This window comes from Spermophilus citellus (genome assembly GCF_964194105.1).
Source record: "Spermophilus citellus genome assembly, chromosome: 3".
Lineage (NCBI taxonomy): Eukaryota > Metazoa > Chordata > Mammalia > Rodentia > Sciuridae > Spermophilus > Spermophilus citellus.
In genome coordinates this window covers 211,860,093-211,878,846 of record NC_138184.1, presented here as the reverse complement: position 1 = coordinate 211,878,846, position 18,754 = coordinate 211,860,093, and the positions used below count along the sequence as shown (strand labels likewise).

Below are 18,754 nucleotides of genomic sequence, written 5' to 3'. Positions count from 1 at the left end.
AATAAAATATTTTCTAAAAAACCTGTAGTGCTTACTACACACAGTGGTCTATTCAAAGTAAAGAGAACCTATACACAATATGGATAAATCTTGCCAACATAAGGTGGAACATAAGAAGCCTGTCATAAAAGAGTACATAATTGCATGATTCCATTTATATAAGGTCCAAAACCAGATTAAACTACTCTATGTAGTTAGAAATCAGATAAGAATAACTTGGAGTTCTCAAGTTGCTATGTTTCATCTCTTGTTGGTACCATTGTATTTCTTTTCTTCTTCTTCTTCTTCTTTTTTTTTGGTACCAGGGATCGAATCCACGGGTGCTCAACCACTGAGCAATGATGCCCTTTATAAAATTTATTTAAAAGTTTTGAGACAGACTCTTACTATGTTGCTTAGGGCCTTGCTAAGTTGCTGAGGTTGACTTTGAACTCAGCCTCCTGAGTTGCTGGGATTATAGATGTGTGCCTCTGCGTCTCCCTTAAGTTCTGTTTGATTTGGATATTAGTTACAAACACATTCTGTTTCATCACCATGTTCACTAAACTGGTTTTGATATATGTACATTTCTATACATTTATTATGCCTCATACTATTGTGTGTACATGTATATATGTGTGTGGTATACATACTCACACACGTGTGTGTGTGTGTATATATATATATATATATATATATATATATATATAGAGAGAGAGAGAGAGAGAGAGAGAGAGAGAGAGAGAGAGAGGTATGTACATTTATATTTTTCTCAGTATACTGTATTAAATAAAAAGTAAACCATAGGTGTATAAGAAGAGATGACATACTAAGAAATGATCAAGAGGAAATATGAGAAATCAAAAACACCCTAACCAGACTCCACAGGGCCAAGGAAAGAATCATGACCTTGAGGAGCTAAACATGTGTACTTTCCTCCATATGTTTATATCTCTTAGAAAATAGATCAAAAATAGATCTTTACCTTATGAAATCTTCTTCCTCTTCTCTCTTTGGCCTCAGCTGTTTGGGCTGAGCCATATTGATCCAGTTTGGTAGTGATTTCAAGAGTCTGCTGATATCATCATCTTTTGCCCAAGATGCACTGATGACAAGTTTTTCTTCTGACTGGACAATGCCCCTAAAAATAGCCCATAAAAATGGTGCTTTAGCACAATGCCTGGTATTCAGTTAGCTTTTTTTTTTCCGTTTACCTTAGCTGCAGAAAAAGATATCACATCCATCTTTCTTATTAACATAATCCATTATCTGAGTAGGAAGCAGAAGCATCCATTAATAGGTCACATTATTGGGAGACATCATTTCTAGATTTCATTCTTAGTTTCTGAATTGTTGAGTAATCATGAAAGCAGATCATACTAATTAGTACTTCTTATCATAGTTAATCCCTTAGGATAAATAAATTGTGTGGTAGGTTAGGGGGTATCTTTCAAGAATATGTTCAATAAATAAAAGAGGGATGATTGTATTTTTAAAAAATGCTGCTAAATGACAACATGAGCAGTACCTGAAAGGTGACAGAAGTGTTACAAAACATTATTCTCTGACTTCTTGGTTTAAACTATCAATTAGTTCTACTTTAAGTTTTTTTTTTTTTTTTAAATATAGACACTCCTTTATTCAAAACAAATCTATCAACATAAATCTTTCTGTTGGGAGACAGAAAGAGCCTTTGATTATTGCTATCTCCAGTGGGCTTTATCTAGTGACCCAGAGTTGACAGGCTTTTAATAAGCCCTTTAATAGGCCGCTGGGTTCACTAGTGACACTGCTTTTACCAGAGTGTACCTGAAAATTCACCTTAAATATTCCATTTCAACTTAATTAAAAAGCTTCTTTTTCTGTCACTAAGACTGATTTCAATGGCCTAAAAATCCTTATCAGTAATACTAGTGTTAGAAATGACATTTATTTATGAAGGAAGTGCTAATTAGCTGGATGCCCCCTAGAAGATGACCAAGGTTCCAGGAGGTTTCCCCATCCCAGGCAGAGATATCTTTTGTTGTAAGTGTCAACCTGAGAACATTATGCATTTTCAAGTAAATACATTATATATATATATATATATATATATATATATATATATATATATATATATATAATGTATTTACATATGCTAAAACTTCCTTGACCCAATAAACAATTTAAGGTTTGAAGACAAGAGAAGTTGAAGCCCCCAAACCTTGACTTAATTACAGCCTGACTTAAGGTAATGCAATAGTGCCCCGATTCTCTTAAGATAATCTAGGATAAATAAGAGAACTATATGTGATTTCTAGAATTTTTCTAACTCACTATAACTGAATGGTTTCTATTAGTTACCGTGGCCAGAGATAAAAATTTGAGTATAGAACCTTCTTCCCTCTATTCTCCCAAATTACTCTCTGGGTGTTACCTTTTATTCCCTCTTTTCTCTTGTTATTTTCTGGCATCTTTCTGCAACATTAAAGGATTAATTAAAAAATCTAACTTTAATAAATTTTATAATCATACTTGCATTGCTGGGTAAAGAATGGTACCACCGCAGATTTCTGACATCTCATTGCAGGTGGACCCTCATTCTTTTTATGTGTCTCTGTTCAGCTTCCTCTCTCCGTTTCTATAATGGATTTATAAACAGACAGCCATTTTGTTCTTTCTGAATCTCCAGATTGCTTATTCTCCTTATCCTTCCTATCTGACAGAGAAGAGGGGACCTACTAAATATTGCTAAATATTCTGCCTCCCATCTCCAACAGATAATATGTTCAAATTTGTTCCTCATTTATTTCAAGTAATTTCTCTACTTAGTCTCTGAGGATCTATAATTTCCCTCCTATATTTTCAGTATTTTTTCAATATTTTCTTAAAAAAAAAAGATTTTTTTCCCTTGATCCAACATTCTGCTCTACCAAAGCTCTTCTCTCTCCTTCAGATACTCATCCAATGGGCAGCCTGGGAACCCAGAGTTTTCCTGGTTCCATTCATGGTTAGAACAGTTCTTCTGCATAACTCTGCACAAATAAAGCTCCCTCTCTCCCTGTCTTGGAGGTGTTAAAATGCCAGTCCCCGTTTGACCTCCCTATATGATCTAATACCTTTGTGGCCTCTCAACTTCAACACTTGTTTCTATGGCCTCTAATCCCTCTTTTGTTCATGACATCTGGAGAATTCTTTCTTCCTTTTGAATTTGGTTAGAGTTGGTTAGCTATTTGAAACACTTCTATAAAGTTACACATTTTTATCTACTTTCCATATAAAAGGAGCAGGAAAAGGGCTTCCTAAAACTATTCACTCCATATTTTTGACAAGAAGTTAAAATTCAGTATTAAACCAACTGTAAAAAGGGCTTTATAACCCAATTCCAGTGATGCTGCTTTACCAACCCACAGGCATGTTTTAATCTTCATACTCTTGACCATTCTGAAGCATCCAATATTTTTTTATCGCTCTTTTCCTAAAACATTATTCCTTTGCTTCCTATAATATCATTTCCTCCTGGTTGTATTCCTGCCATCCTAACCCCTTTCTTAGCTAAACTGATGACTCTTTTCCTGTGTCTATACTTCAAATGTTGTGTTTTGCAGATTCTGCATTCCTCACTTGGGCAATCTCATCTTCCTGCCAGATGTGACCAACCTGTATTCCGACAAATAAATTAATATCTCCAGGGCAGCCCTCTCTTCTAAGTCTGCATATCCAAAGGTTTACTGGAAAACTCTGCTTGGTAGTCCCACCAGCATTTCAAATTAAAATGAGTCAAAGGAACTCATTTGCTTTCTACCCCTTTCTCTCCCACTAAACACCTGGTATCCCCTATCAAGCCATGCTGTTGTTCAAGCCAGAAACACAGAGGCATCCTAATCACCCACAGTGATTACATCCTGCCAATTCCACCTCCTTACTATCTCATAAATCTGTCATTTCCTGTCCAGGTTCACTGCCATTAACCTATATTTAAACCTTCATCATTTCTCACTTGGATTTGGCAATAACCTTGTAATTGGGCGTTTTGCCTGAAGTACAAGACCATCAGTCCAACTCACCACATAGGTTGGAAGAATCTTATGTCTAAACTACAAATATAATAATTGTATTCACCTTCTCGGAACTCTCCAGTGACTCCTAATTCCATGTAAGACCAAGACCACACTTAGCAAGCATGAACATCTATCTTTCTGGAGGTACCTGCTGCTACTGCTTTCCTCCTTTGTCTTTGTTTACTGCTCCAAGCTTCTGTGCACGTTGGGTGGACATGCTGCATATTGTTTCCTGCTTCTCTGTGTTATCACTGCCAGGGAGGCTTTTTTCTCAACCCCCTTCTTTGCCTCTGCTTATCAAGCATTACCTTGACTATGAGATAGGGATTCAGTAGAAAGATATAGAGAGCCTTCAAGGAAATACCTATAAGCCATCAAGATGCATCAAGATGCATATAAGTGCCCAGGAAGAACTGCAATTCCTGAGATACATGTCCTTGGCCCACACCCTTGACCCATGCCTGTGTAACATGAGCAAAACATGCAAGCACAGGAAAAACTAGAGTGAAAATGTGTATCTCCACCCTGCTTCACCTTTAGTCCAGCCCCTAGGACCAACCCTCTATAAATATTAACACCCCACACCAATGGGGTGCTTTTCTCCCTCTGAAGTTAACCTGCAATCTCCCTTGAGTATTTATTGCTCTACCCCAAAGGCCTCTCTCTAGATTGCCTCCACTGTCCCTTGAATGTGTATCTACCTTCCTAAATAAACCTCTGTCTATGCCTTTGACTGGAGCGTGCTGAAATTCTTTTCCTTCATGTATGCCAAGAAACCCTGCAGGCCCTGAGTCAAGTTCCCCCTCTGTCTAGGAAATCTATGGACCCTTCTTTGGAGATTGCTCTCCTGTGACAGTTCCTACCTTGCTACAGCTGAGTCCTCCCTTCTGTGTATGCCCCATCACTCTTACACCAGAGGTTTTCAACCTTGACTGCATATAAGAACCACCTGGGGAACACTTTCAAAAACTAGGCACCCAGGCCATACCAGACCAAGCAAATCATAATCTCTGGGAGTAGGGGCAACAAAAGATTTTCATTTCCCAGTAGATCCAAATGTGCACCCAAGGGTGACAATCACCACCCTACACATTCTCTCACTGGCCCTGCTACACATTTTTACAAGTTTGGAGAGTTGATTTCTTATTAGTTTTTGTATCCTCCGTGCCCAAAACAATACCTGGTATTTGGAAGGTATATAAGAACTAAACTGGAGATAAAAATAAGCCATCCTCAATTTTAGGAGTCTAGATAACTTACTAAATTTAAACCATTATAGTGGGTTCCCTTTGTTTCTTTGCAGTAAATGACTCAGATGAGCTACTAAGTCACTTGGTGTTCAACAGCAGATCATTCTGTGCCTCTTTGAATTTAATACAAATAAGAATACCAACCTAGATGCCCTTCAGTAGATAAACGATAAAGAAAATGTGGTATATATACACAGTGGAATATTACTCAGCAATGACAGAGAATGAAATCATGGCATTTACAGGTAAATAGATGAAGTTGGAGAATATAATGCTAAGTGAAATAAGCCAATCCCCCAAAACCAAATGCCAAATGTTTTCTCTGATATAAGGAGGCTGATTCATAGTGGATTGGAAGGGGAAGCATGGGAAGATTAGACAAACCGTAGATAGGGCAAAGGGAAGAAAGGGAACAAGGGGGTAAAAAAGATAATGGAAGGAGATGGACATCATTAAGTACAGGTATGGTGTGAATATACTTTGTATACAAGCAGAGAGATGAAAAATTGTGCTCTATATAGGTAATATGAATTGTAATGCATTTTGCTGTCATATATAACAAATTAGTATTAAAAATAAAAAAATACAAATAAGAATAATAAATCAATATAGGTGTGTCTCTCTCTGAAAAAAATTAAATAGAAAAAGTCCTGACTCACAAAAGAAGTGAACCAAGGACTGATGACAATCCTTTCTACTATTAAAAAACTTCCTCAAAAACTCACTTTTTCTGAATAATCTGTTGGTATGACAGCCTACAATGATCTCTCCTTTGGAAAGGAAACAAAACTCTATCACTTTACAATTGGTATTTTGTTCTACACAGTGGGTAGGCAGACTATGACCTGTGAATCTTGTCTATCCACCAGCTGACCTGTATTACGTCCTGTAAGCTAAAAAGAGTGTTGACATTTTTAAATGGTTTGTAAAAAAAATTAAAATAATAATAATATTTTGTGCCATATATAAATTATGTGAAACTTAAATTTCAGTGTCAGAATTTTGGTTGGATGCTTCAATTCCTTTTAAAGCCACATTACAGGCTGAATTCTGCTCTGCAGTTAGAAGCCCAAAATCTGACCCAAAGCATTTAAATCTTTGGGTCAGAGATGGTTTTCTCCAACCCCACCCCTGCCCCCAAGCTTGGGATACAGTTTCAATAAGTGTGAGATGGTATTATACACATGGGGGGGGGTTTATAATTTTCTATTTTAGCATTTGATGGAATAAAACATTATCTTAGTGGGACACTATGTTAAAGGTACACATATTTTTTACTTAGGTATTTTTTAAACACCGAATTAATTCAAAAATTCAATATTATGTTACTACCTAACATTCATGGATCCAATTTTACTAAAGGATAGTAATCTGAATGAATTAAAATACTACTACATCCTGCTCTTAACAATAAATATGTTAATTCATATTGGAATGAATACCAATCCCAAAAGCAATTCCAAATATTCTAATTTGAAATACTGGCATCAATTAGCATACAATTACCATAGAGGAATTTTTTTTTTTTCATTCAAGTGGCAAAGTTTCCACCCTGACCAATTGCCTTGATTAGTTTTTGGTTTTTCGACAAACAGGATCATGTGGGTTACAAAATTCCAGGACATATCCAAATAGTCTTAAAAAAGAAAACTGCATTCCTAACAATTATTCTCTAAGAGAAGTAGGGTTAATCATCTCTACCAGAACCATCATCTACTAATTAATTCACAGCTCAGTGGGCCACAGACAGAGCCATCTGTGAAACTATTTGTACCCGTTCCCAGGAGGAAGAGAAGATAGGTATACCTCTGGAAACAGGTGATAAGGCTGCCACAAGAAGGGTCCACCCTCTAGACACGGTTGAGTGGGTTTCATTCAGAAAACATCTGCTGGTGTCAACTCGCTCTGATGTGCATTGCTTCTGCGTTGGAGCAGTTGGGATGTGCAAGTGTGCATGGTCCCTGGACACAGCTGGGGTGCTGAGTCTTTCATTAGGTAAACAACCAGGGGCAGGTGGGGCTAATTGGATTCAACTGCTTGGTGACAACCAGGGCATGATGCTTACTTTACCAGACTGAATCTTTCAGACACTTCAAAAACCAGGAGCCAAGCTAGACAAATGAACCCTGGACAAAACTGCTCCAAATTAAACGGCTGTAGTCCAATTTAGACTGTGAATGACTGGGCCTGCAGCAGGCCAAACTGCAGAGCAGTGCCCAGAAACACAAATGATAATGACAACGAGAGATGCAAAGTAAGAGTCAGTATTATGCTACTGCTGAAGAAAATGAAACAAAACCAACAGGCAACCCAAACCAAGATCCCTCAAGATAAGATGGAACAGAATACATAAGAGGAGAGAAACATCAGATTATCTTTGATATCAATACCCCATGCTGGTCACACCCTATGGTGATGCGTATTTGTACCCAGAGGTTAGGAAACATCTGATAATTCTGGAGATGGTTCATGGGAAACAATTCAAGAGGACCCTAGGGAAGGAGGATTTGGAATCTGAGAGTTTACACAAGGTAACTCATAGAGATAATTTAAGAGCGATCTTCAAATAGACAAGTTGTCATATGAAGAGTCATAATTGTTGGATATTTAAAAGCCCCAGAAAAAATAGAATTATATTGTAGCATAGACAGTGGACCAATGATTAATATAAAATCTGTCTCAACTGTCATTGATCAGACTTTTCTTGTGCTAAGCAAATTTAAACACATTCTGTGTTTGTATATCCTTAAGATCTTTAAAAACAGATGTTAGACCAGGTAGCTCTCTGTTTAAACCTTACATGTCTTCCTATTGCACTTAGAGTAAAATTCATATCCTCTGGTCTCAAGGTCCTTCATTAGTGATTCTTAAATCTGGCTGCATGTTAAACACCTGAGAAGTATTTTAAAAATATACCAATTTCACATGCTGAAGTGCGGCTCAGAGCTGGTATTTTTAAAGCTCCCACATAATTCTCACAAGTAGCCTGAAAAATACCCAAATGATCTGACTTCTGCATCTGTCTAACCTCATTCAGTATTCAATCTTTGCTCACTCTATTCTGTTTAATTTACCTGAGTTCACATAAGCTGTGAGGTAGATCCTATACTCTGCCTGTTCCTTCCTTTTCCTCTCTGTGGCTCCTTCTCATCCTTCAGAATTGAGCTCAAACATCACATTCTCAGTGAGGCCTTTCCTGAAGCTGCCCCTCATTCAGAAACTCTTTTTTGTTGTTGTTATTTAAATCACACTATCCCCAATCCTGATAAATCTATTTTGTTCTTTCATTTGACAACTGATTATTATTCATCTCCCTCTATTAGAATGTAAAATCCAGGAAGGCAAGACCTTGATAGCTGATTCAGTTCTCTACTCCAGCCCTCAATAAATAATTGTGTATTTATTCAAAAATTTTATTCTTAAATCGTAAATCAACAAATTATATCCAATATACATTTATGGGATACAAAGTAATGTTATGATTTATGACTATAATGTGAAAAATTAAATCAATCTAATGTGTCATTACAGATACTAGTTTTGTGTTGAGAAAGTTAGAAACTTTTTGATTCTGAACATACATTATTATTTACTGTACTTATCACACTGCAATACACTAAAACAAAAAAAGTCTTCTTCCCCTGTCTAATAGCAGCTTTGTACCTGTGCCTCCCATCTCTTCATCTCCTTTTCCCAACCATCTGGTAACCACCATTCTCCCCTCTGCTTCTTTGAGTCTGATTGTTTTAGATTGCACAGATAGGTGAGGACATGAAGTTTTTGTCTTCCTATGTCTGCTTTATTTCACTTAACATAATGTTTGCAAATTTTATGCATGTTTTCACAAAGGATGAATTTTCATTTTTAAAGCCGAATTATATTCCATCATGTACATATAACATTTTTCCTTTTTTATTGGTGTATTATAATTAGGCATAATAATGGAATTCATTGTTACATATTCATACATGCACAAAACAGTATAATTTGGTCAATTTCCCTGTATAACCACATTTTCTTTATCCATTCATCTACTGATGGAGGTTTATGGTTGACTTCATAATATGGCTACTGTGAACAGTGTCGCAGTGATCATGACACTTTTTGACATATTGATTTCATACAGAGTATGACATCTTTTTGACATACTGATTTCAGATGCTTTGGGTAAACATCCAAGAGTGAAATTGTTTTATTATGTAGTAATTCTATTTGTAATTTTTTTGAGGAACCCCAATCTTGAGTTTCCCATAATGGCTGTACTAATTTATATTCTCACAACACTGTACAGGAATCCCTTTTCTCTACATCCTTGACAACAGTTATCTTCCATCTTTTTAGTAATAGTCACTGTGAAAGGTGTGAGGTAATATCCCTTTGTGATTTTAATTTGCAATTCCTTATGATTAGTGATGTTGAGTTTTTTTTCTCCATAATCTGCTGGTCATTTGTATGTCCTCTTTTGAAAAATGTCTATTTAGGTCCTTGCATATTTCTTTTTTCACTTTGGTGCCGGGGATTGAACCCAGGTCCTCATGCATGCTAAGCATCATTCTACCACCGAGTTATATCCCAAGCCCCCACTGCCCATTTTTAATTGGAGTAATTGTTTTCTTTGTATAGAGTTGTTTGAGTTCCTTATATCTTTTGGATATTAGCGACTTATCAGATGTATGGGTTGTACATGTTTTCACTCAATCTATAGGTTGTGTCTTCAGTCTTTTGTTTCCTTTCTTGTGCAGAACCTTTTTATTTTGATGTAATCTCATCTATTTTTGCTTTTGTTGTCTCCGTGTTGGTCAAATGTATATTTGCCTAGAGCAATGCCAAATTTTCTTCTTGTAGTTTTACAGTTTCAGATCTCACTTAAGTCTTTCATCCATTTTGAGTTGATTTTTGTACATGGTGTGAGATAAGAATCCAGTTTCATTTGTCTGCTTATGAATATCCAGTTTTCCAAACAACACTGTTCAAAATATACTCCTTTCCTCAATGTTTATTCTTAGAAACTTTGTCAAAAACAGAGGGTTCATTTCTGGGCTCTCTATTGTATTTGTTGGTTGATGAATTTACTTCTATGCCAGTACTATACTGTTTTATACTGTAGTTTTGTAGTATGGCAGTGTGATGCCTCCTCCTTTGTTCTTTTAGTCCATGATTGCCTTGGCTATTCAGGGTCTTCTATGGTTCCCTAAGAATTTTAGGATTGTTTTCTATCACTATGAAAAACAAGAATTTGGGTAGGGATTGCACTGAATCTGTCTGTGGATCACTGTGGGAAGTATGAACATATTCATGGTATTTATTTCTTCTATCCATGAGCAGAGGTTATCTATCTACTTACTTGTGTCTTCTCCAGTCTCTTTCATTAATGTTTTAGTCTTCAGTGTGTAGGACTTTTATTGCCTTGGTTAAATTTATTCCTAAGTATTTTTAAAAGTATTTACTGTAAATGGGATTGTATTCTTGATTGCTTTTCCAGAATATGCATTATTAGTGTATAGAAATACTACTTGTTTTTATATGTAGATTTTGTACCCTGAAACTTCACTGTATTGTTTCATCAGTTCAAATGTTTTTTTTTTTTTTTTTGGTGGAATCTAAAGAGTTTTCTGTCTGTATGATCATGTCATCAGCAAACAGCAACAGTTTTTCATTTTATTTCTTTCTTTTGCCTAATTTCCCAGAACTTCCAATATTATGTTAAATGGAAGCGATAAGAGTGGGCATCCTTGTCTTGATCTTCTAGATCTTCAAAGAAAGAGTTTCAATTGTTCATCACTGAGCATGAGATTAGCTGTGAGCATATCATGTCTGGCCTACACGCCATTAAAGTATATTCCTTCTATACCTCATTCATTAGATTTTTTTTTTTTGTCAAAGGTACTATATTTTGTCAAATGCTTTTTCTGTACCTAATGAGATGATAAGATTTTTGTCCTTCACTCTGTGAATGTGATAAACAATATTCATTGATTTGTGTATGTTGAAGCATCTTTTCTTCCAAGGAATAAATCCCACTTGAACGAGGTGAATGATCCTTTTAATGTGTTGTAGAATTTGATGTGCTAGTTATTTTGCTGAGGATTCCTGAGTCTCTGTTCATCAAGAATACTGGCCAGTAGGTTTATTTTCTTGTGATTTCCTTGTCTTATTTTAGGATCAATGGTTGTTAAGTAATAGATGGAATGAGGGAATGACACAACTGAAGCACAAAACACCAGCAAAATAACAGAAGTCACAAGAATACTCTTCTTGTGACATCTTATTGGCAAATATCAACAATATTACCAATGAAATTACTTTCAAAGTATAAAACAATGAAAACACCACAAAGAGCAAGAGCAATAATAATACTCGCCAACACATTATTTACCACAAACGAGGTAGGGGTTCTTCTAAGCACATTATGTCTATTAACTCTTATGATCCTCACAACAATCTCTGCAGTAGACACTATCGTTATTCCTATTTGGTGGATGAAAGTCACAGGCACAGAGGTCAGGGAACTTTCCTATGGCCAACTGGCTGGTGAGGTTGAGCCTGAAGTGGGCCCATACCCATTATTCTGGAGTCTGTGCTTCTTACTATTATACTGTCTCTCTAAACCACTTGAAACATTTTTCAGGTTTCTTTTTTCTTCTAGAATTCCATTGCCTCTTCTTTGGACTTCATAGTAGACAGACTTAGCTTCTAACGCACGTACTATGACTTTCATACTCTATGACCTTTGCCACATTATTAACCTTTTTGAACCTCTGCTTTCTCATCTCTAAGGTAAGAAAAATCCAATTTAACAGAATGGTTGTGAATGACTAGATAAAGCTAATGACTAAAAAGTCCCTTGCACAGAGACCAAGTACATTACTGTTTATTTCCATTCTCATCCAGGTCCTCATTACTGCACATCAAGGTCACTGCTGCAAGAGACTCCTATCTGATCTTGCCAGGCTGAGTAAGTAAGGCAGGGGACATGAGGACTAGCTGCTTGCTATGAAATTCCTAAGACATGTTTTAGGGAGACACGTTTGTATTGGGCCAGGAGAGCAGCCAGTGTGCACTGCCAAAGTCAAGTGAAGGTCACTTGATCAATAAACACACGTGGAAGCCCATATAGAGACACCATGCTACATAATGGAGGAAAAACTGTGTAAAACCTCATAATAAACTTCTTCTCAGAGCTGAGATATGCCACAGTGATTTCTAACCAGAAAGAGAAGAGTCACTTTGGGGACATTTTAAAACCATACTTCCCCAGGTCTGTCAGTGGGCCTAATGTGGAAAAGCCAGTAAGTGTATCTGATATTATAACTCACATCATTATAACTCTGATGTGAACCAATGGTTGAAAAATAATGTTCTAGAGAGAGGAACACATAACTGATCAAATAATACATAAAAATTTAAATTTCAGTACAATGGAATAAATATCAGAATGGAGTTATACAAAATAAATTACAGAAGCACATAATAAAAGCTCACTTGCTGAATGCCCTCTATGAAAGAGATACTGTACATATTTTATAATGTTCATTTGTATCTAATCAATATTTAATAAAAGTGAATCTATATATATCAGTGGGAGTTGAGCTAAAAAGGTAGGGAAGAAAGTTGTAACAGGCAGATCAGAATTCAAGTTTCTGCGGAGCTTGCAGAAGGTTTCCCTGGCATTTGACCTCAGCTCTTCTGATGTCAGAGTGAGTCAGGTGAGCAGAGCCTGCAAGGCAAGCTCAGCGGGCTCTCATTCCTATAGCTTCTGGTTACACAGGGAACCTGAAGGGCTTCATCAGAACTTCTGGTATCCAGTTCCTGCTCGTTAGCACAGTGGGACCAGAGAGATCTTCAAACTGTGTGGTAATTGATCATATTATCCTCCTGGTGAAACCTGTGACAGCATTCTTTTACCCTATAGGGGGAACTTTCAAAACTCCCCTTTCTGACCCATTGCCACCCAACCACACTAGTCATTCCAGTCACTTGGATTTCTCAACCTTTCCCCATGTATCTTGTCCCTGGGTACTGCTCTGCTGCTGGCTCATCCTGCTCAGTCTGGAAGCAAATTCCTATTTATTCAACAAGCAAATTAAGGGCCGACCAGGTGCCCAGTCCTGGTCCAGACATATCTCATTATCCTTATCTTTTTTTCAGGTTCCACCCATGGGTTCTAGCTCTCCTAGAAGTGGTGAAAGGTGAGCTGTGAGGATGATGATATCATCCCTCCAAAATACCTGCTTGTGTCTTATATCAGTTGAACTTCTGAGAGTGCAGTTTTTATTTGTATTCTTTACTAGGTCCAGTTATTGGGTGGGATTCTCTCTCAGACCTGAAAAAAATTAATGAACTGATGCTAAATCAGAACAGATAGAAACTTCAGAAAACTGTGATTCCAATCATGAAATTACTACTTTGGGACGCATAAGATGCTGCTTGTGTCTCAGGGCAAAGAGGACAAGCAAAGGGAGAGAAGTGTTCAACTTAGAAGCAGCAGAGTAATGGACCAACTGCCTGATTACTAATGCAGTGCAGAATTCACAGCTGAGTTTTCTTTTAAGCTCCAAGGGGTGTGACTAATTAAGAAAAAGACATCTAGTGCTCATTTCCCTCTTAGGAAACTTCTTTATCCAAAGCCTGTGACATGACATCATTATACAGTACAGTCCACCTCTCCAGAGTGAGGTGCTCTCAGGAAGGTAGATTTTTCTGACCTTCCTAGGATCTCTAAACTCCCAGTGGCTGCCAGGTTCTTGCAGCAAATGGAAAAGAAACCAAATCTCAGCAGAGGGCATTGTGAGCTTATGGATTTGATCACTTCTGTGAAAGATATCTGCTGAGAATCACGGGGGAGAAAATCAGATTGCAATGTTTCCTGCTCCCTTCCTCCTTCCCCAATGTTATATCATTTTGGATCATTTGAATTGTATATGGCTTTCTATTTAAATCAGTCATTTGCTGGCAGCAAAACTAGAACATTTCCTGTTTTTCCTCTCACTGTAATCAGAATTTGGCTGTCCAAATTAGGACTGCCCTAATTACTTCTCAGCAGGTGCCAATCCGGGGGAGAGCAATAAATGAAAAGAGAGGAAGTGAGGACACCTCGAATCTTCAGACCCATACAACAAGAAAACATTTTCTCTCTAGACCTGGAAAACCTGATTAAGAAACAAGCAATGTGCACCATGGGGCCGTGTGTTGTGTGTGCGTGTGTGTGTGTGACTGTGCACTGCTGTATAACAAGCATAAAGATGATTTTCTATTTATTCCCCTTCAACTCTTCACAGATTATTTTTCCAGACCCTGAGATAAATTCAACCTAGACCTGTAATTCAGCAGCCATGGCATATCATTTCAGGCACCCCCCTATTTGTGGAGTACTCTGGGAATGAGTACTAAAAAGTGGACACCACTCCAGAAATTATGGCCTGGAGAGATGTTAACGGGGTCTAGTCTCTTGGAAAGAAATCAGGATAATCTTGAGAACCATGATATGCTAATAACCAAAAGAACTGTGTTCTAGCAGATAGTACAAAAGGCAGAAGCTTCATGCTTGAACAAAATGGTGAATAGAAATGAGAGAAGCAACTCAATTCCTATGGGCAGAATAGACCACAGTGAATAAAACTATTCTTGTTTCTGCCTAAAACCATCACTCCAATTGTGCATGAGATTCCATACTTGCTTACCCAGTCACAAGCACAGTTTCAGTAATTCTCCCTATTTTCCTACCAGCAATTTTCTCTTTCCCAAATCATTTTCTTAACATATAGATATGCATTTACTTCTCCTATTTAAAATAACATTTCATATAACAACAACAACAATAAAACAAACAATCAAAAAAACAACCCTTTATGTGGGCTCACTTCTCCCACCACTACCCCATTTCTGTGTTTTCTTGGCAGCAAAACTCATAAAAGTTTTGCTTATATTTACAACTTCTCTACTTCCCCTTCCATCCTTCCATATCTATCTCTATGTCTCTCTCTCTCTCTCCTGAAATAGCTCTCATGATGGTCACTAATGGCCTCCATGCAGTCCATTCTCAGTTCTAATGATGACCTAATAGGAGTATTTGACCCAGCTGATTGCCTCCCTCTTCACTTGGTTTCTACAACACCAGATTCTCTTGACTTCTCTCCTATTCCCTTGTTGTTCTTCTTAGTGTCCTTTGTTGTTTCTTCATTCTACAACCTTCTGTTTTTTTTCTGTGCCATATATATATACTCACTCCTGTAGAGATTTCATCTAGTAACATGGCTTTAAATATCTCATATATAGTAGGTATATGTCGATGTCTGGCAAATATCTATCTTCAGGCCATAGCTCCCTCTATTTGATTCAACTCTCTACTCCATTTCTCCAGGTGGATATAACAGGCCCTCCAAATTTAAATCTTGGCCTACTTGATCCTAAACTTGCAGTGTCCTCCATCTTAATAGCTGGCAACTTATCGTTTCACAATGGAAATAGTCCTAAGAGTCATTTTGCCACCTTTCTTTCTCTCATACCCTATGTCCAATCTGGCAGGGAACTTTGTTCACTGTTACTTGGTTTCTTATCTTGATCACCACAACCACCCAATTGGTCCCCTTGTTTCCAATCCTGTCTCCCTATAGTCCATTTTCAGTACTTATATTTTAAGTGTAAGTAAGAGCATGTTGCTCCTAGCACAATTCCTGCAATGGCACCCATTTCACTGAGTAAACTTCACATCACAACAGTGGGCTGGCCTTGTCCTCATGGCCATCCTCTAATACCACTTCCTTACTGCCTCTGTGATTCTGGCTACCTTGCTGTTCTTGAAAAGGGTCATGCAGAGTTCTGCCTTAGGGCCTCGTCCTCTGCCAGGGTACTCGTTTTCCAGATACCTTGCCTAACTCTCCAGCCTTTCCTCTACCTCGACTCTACAGGGCCTCCTTGGAACACTGACTAAACTTCTAACCACATTCTCCCACACTCCTGAGTTATGTACCTTATTCCACTTCTTTTCGCCACAGTACTTATTATCTTCTGAAATTCCTTATGTTTATGGATTATATTTACTTATTATTTATCTCCTCTCTCCCGTCCCAACAGATGTAAGCCACATAAAGGCAGATATTTAATCTGCTTTTTCACCACTGTATCTACAAACTCTCTTATGAGTACTCCATAAACATTTGTTGAATGAATGAAATCCTAGAAATGAAGTAAATCATTGTTTTAAGGATGAAATAATAAACAGTGTTAATAATTACTGAGATGAAAGAATATTCTGACAAATTTAGGCAATTTATCTTGGGGTACTGAAATAATTAAACATGGAATCATAGAACTATTGGAGATATCTTGACAGAAATGGAGAAACACTGAGAACAAATCCCTGAGGTTCAAAAAAAGAAAAGGAAATTAAATTAAAGAAATGGAGTGAAATTGGAATCATGGACAAGACTCTGAAGAGGTTATAAAAGGAAGTTTGTGAACAGTGAGAAAGTGGTCCTCTCCAGGAGCTAGGAAGATCTTTCAAAGAACAAGACACATGACTTTGTTCCTTTCCTGATTTAAATGAAGAAATGATAAATTTGGCTTTCGGTTGTTTTGACTTTGTTCTCAAGATCTGACTGTGTTAGTTTGCCTTTCATCACTGTGACCAAAATAGACAAGAACGTCTTGGAGAAGAACACATTTATTTGGGGCTCATGATTTTGTTGGTCTCCATCTGTAGATTGTCAACTCCATTGTTCTTGGCCCAGGTAAGGGCCTTCATGGGGGAAGGGCCCAGCAGAGGAATGCTGCTCAGTTCATGGTGAGACCAGAAAGAAGGGGCAGGGGCAGAAGAGGAGGGAGAGGGGCCACAGGAAAGATACATCCTTCCAGGGCATTTCCCCAATGACCCATCTGCTCCAGCCATGTCCCACTTCCCTACAGTTACCATCCAGTCACTCAAACTAGGATGGAGGGATAACGTCACAACTCCCATAATATAATCACTTTACCTCTGCACATTCTTACATTAACACAGGGGTTCTTTTTTGGGGGAAGGGCACCTCATATCCAACCCATAATACTGATATTTTCATCTCTGAACATTTCTGTATTGTCTAACATGAGATTTTTTGGGGACACCTCCTATCCAAACACAGCCTAAAATGAGAATTCCTAAGGAATAGTTCAGTAGAGCAGGAGAGGTAGGTCCTGAAAGTGAAGGGTTGGGAAGATTCCTGAACAAATACTTGGAGTATTGTCCACAGCTGGCTTTTACATGCACATTTTGGGGAGACACGTAAGCGGAGTACTGTTTGCCTTAAAAGTGTTATAATTGGGAGATATAGGAAAGAAACCTGATTCAATCTCTTGTAGGGCAGAAGATGAAAAATATAGGTGCCACAGGTGGTAGTCAAGGCAGCCATCACCACCACACACTGCTATCAGCAAAACAGGAGCTCATCTTTGTGTGAGGGGGGTCATACTATTTTACTTAAAAACTATTTTTTTTTAAAGTTAGTATTTTTTAAAAACCCCTTGAGAAAAGAAAAGAACTATCATTATCCCTTTTTGCAGATGAGGAAGTTAAGACAGAGAGACTAGTTCATATAACTGGTAGGCAGAAAGCTGGTATTCACACTTGGGCTGCAGGGCCTGCTCTTGAACTAAAGTCCACCTTCTTAGTTACAAAACCAAAGGGGCTCCTGAAGTATTGAGTGATACATAGTTGTCTTAAGAAGTAGATTCCAAAATTCCTATTAGGTTGAACTTCTTCTTGTTTTTTCTTTTCAGGACATATATAAAGAAGCTAAAAGATTGCTTCTAAAATCAAGAATGACATGGAATTTGGAAGAATAGCTTAAGATTTTTTGATGACAGAATGAAGATTTAAAAATACCTTAAAAGACTTCAATAAGGAGTTAAAAATAACATTACATTTAATGGGTAAATGTAAGATCTTAAATTTATGTTTTTAAAAAAATCCATAGTGGAGCTGGGGTTGTGGCTCAGTGGTAGAGCACTCACCTAGTAAGTGTGAGGCGCTGGGTTCGATCCTCAGCACCACATATAAATAAATAAAATAAAAATATTGTGTCCAACAACAACTAAAAACAAAAACAAAAAACAAAAAACAAAAAAACCCACAGCAATAGAAAAGATAATGCTAATTTCAACCAGTGTTTCTTCCTAACGTTTCCTTACTCTGTAGCCAACTAATGGTCAAATCTAAAAATTTTACCTCTTTAATTCCTCCTGAGCTGTCTAATTCCCCTCCATTATCCCTCTCTTTCCCCCAATTCAGGGACTTAATCTCTCTCCCCTCTACTTGCCCACTCTCACTTTTCTAGTCCACCTTACAAAATACTCAGAAAATCTCCCTGAAGCACAGGCCTGTGCCTGGTGCTGTCTACCCACACCCAGTCCGTGGCTGTCCACTACCTAGTTTTAAAAGGCCCCACTCCTGGAGCTTGGCATTCAAGATCCTGCAGTTTGACTGCAGTGTTCCTTTCAAAGCCTGCACAT

The 18,754-nt window shown here is 37.6% G+C and overlaps 1 protein-coding gene across 1 annotated transcript in view; it reads right to left on the bottom strand.

Moving 5' to 3' along the window:
* The window catches only part of EXOC4 (exocyst complex component 4), an 816,673-nt gene that overhangs the window by 146,831 nt on the left and 651,088 nt on the right, over positions 1–18,754 (bottom strand). The window contains exon 13 of the mRNA XM_081287653.1: positions 965–1,120. Within this exon, the coding sequence (XP_081143779.1) occupies positions 965–1,120 (156 nt within the window). The remainder of the gene's footprint in view (positions 1–964; positions 1,121–18,754) is intronic.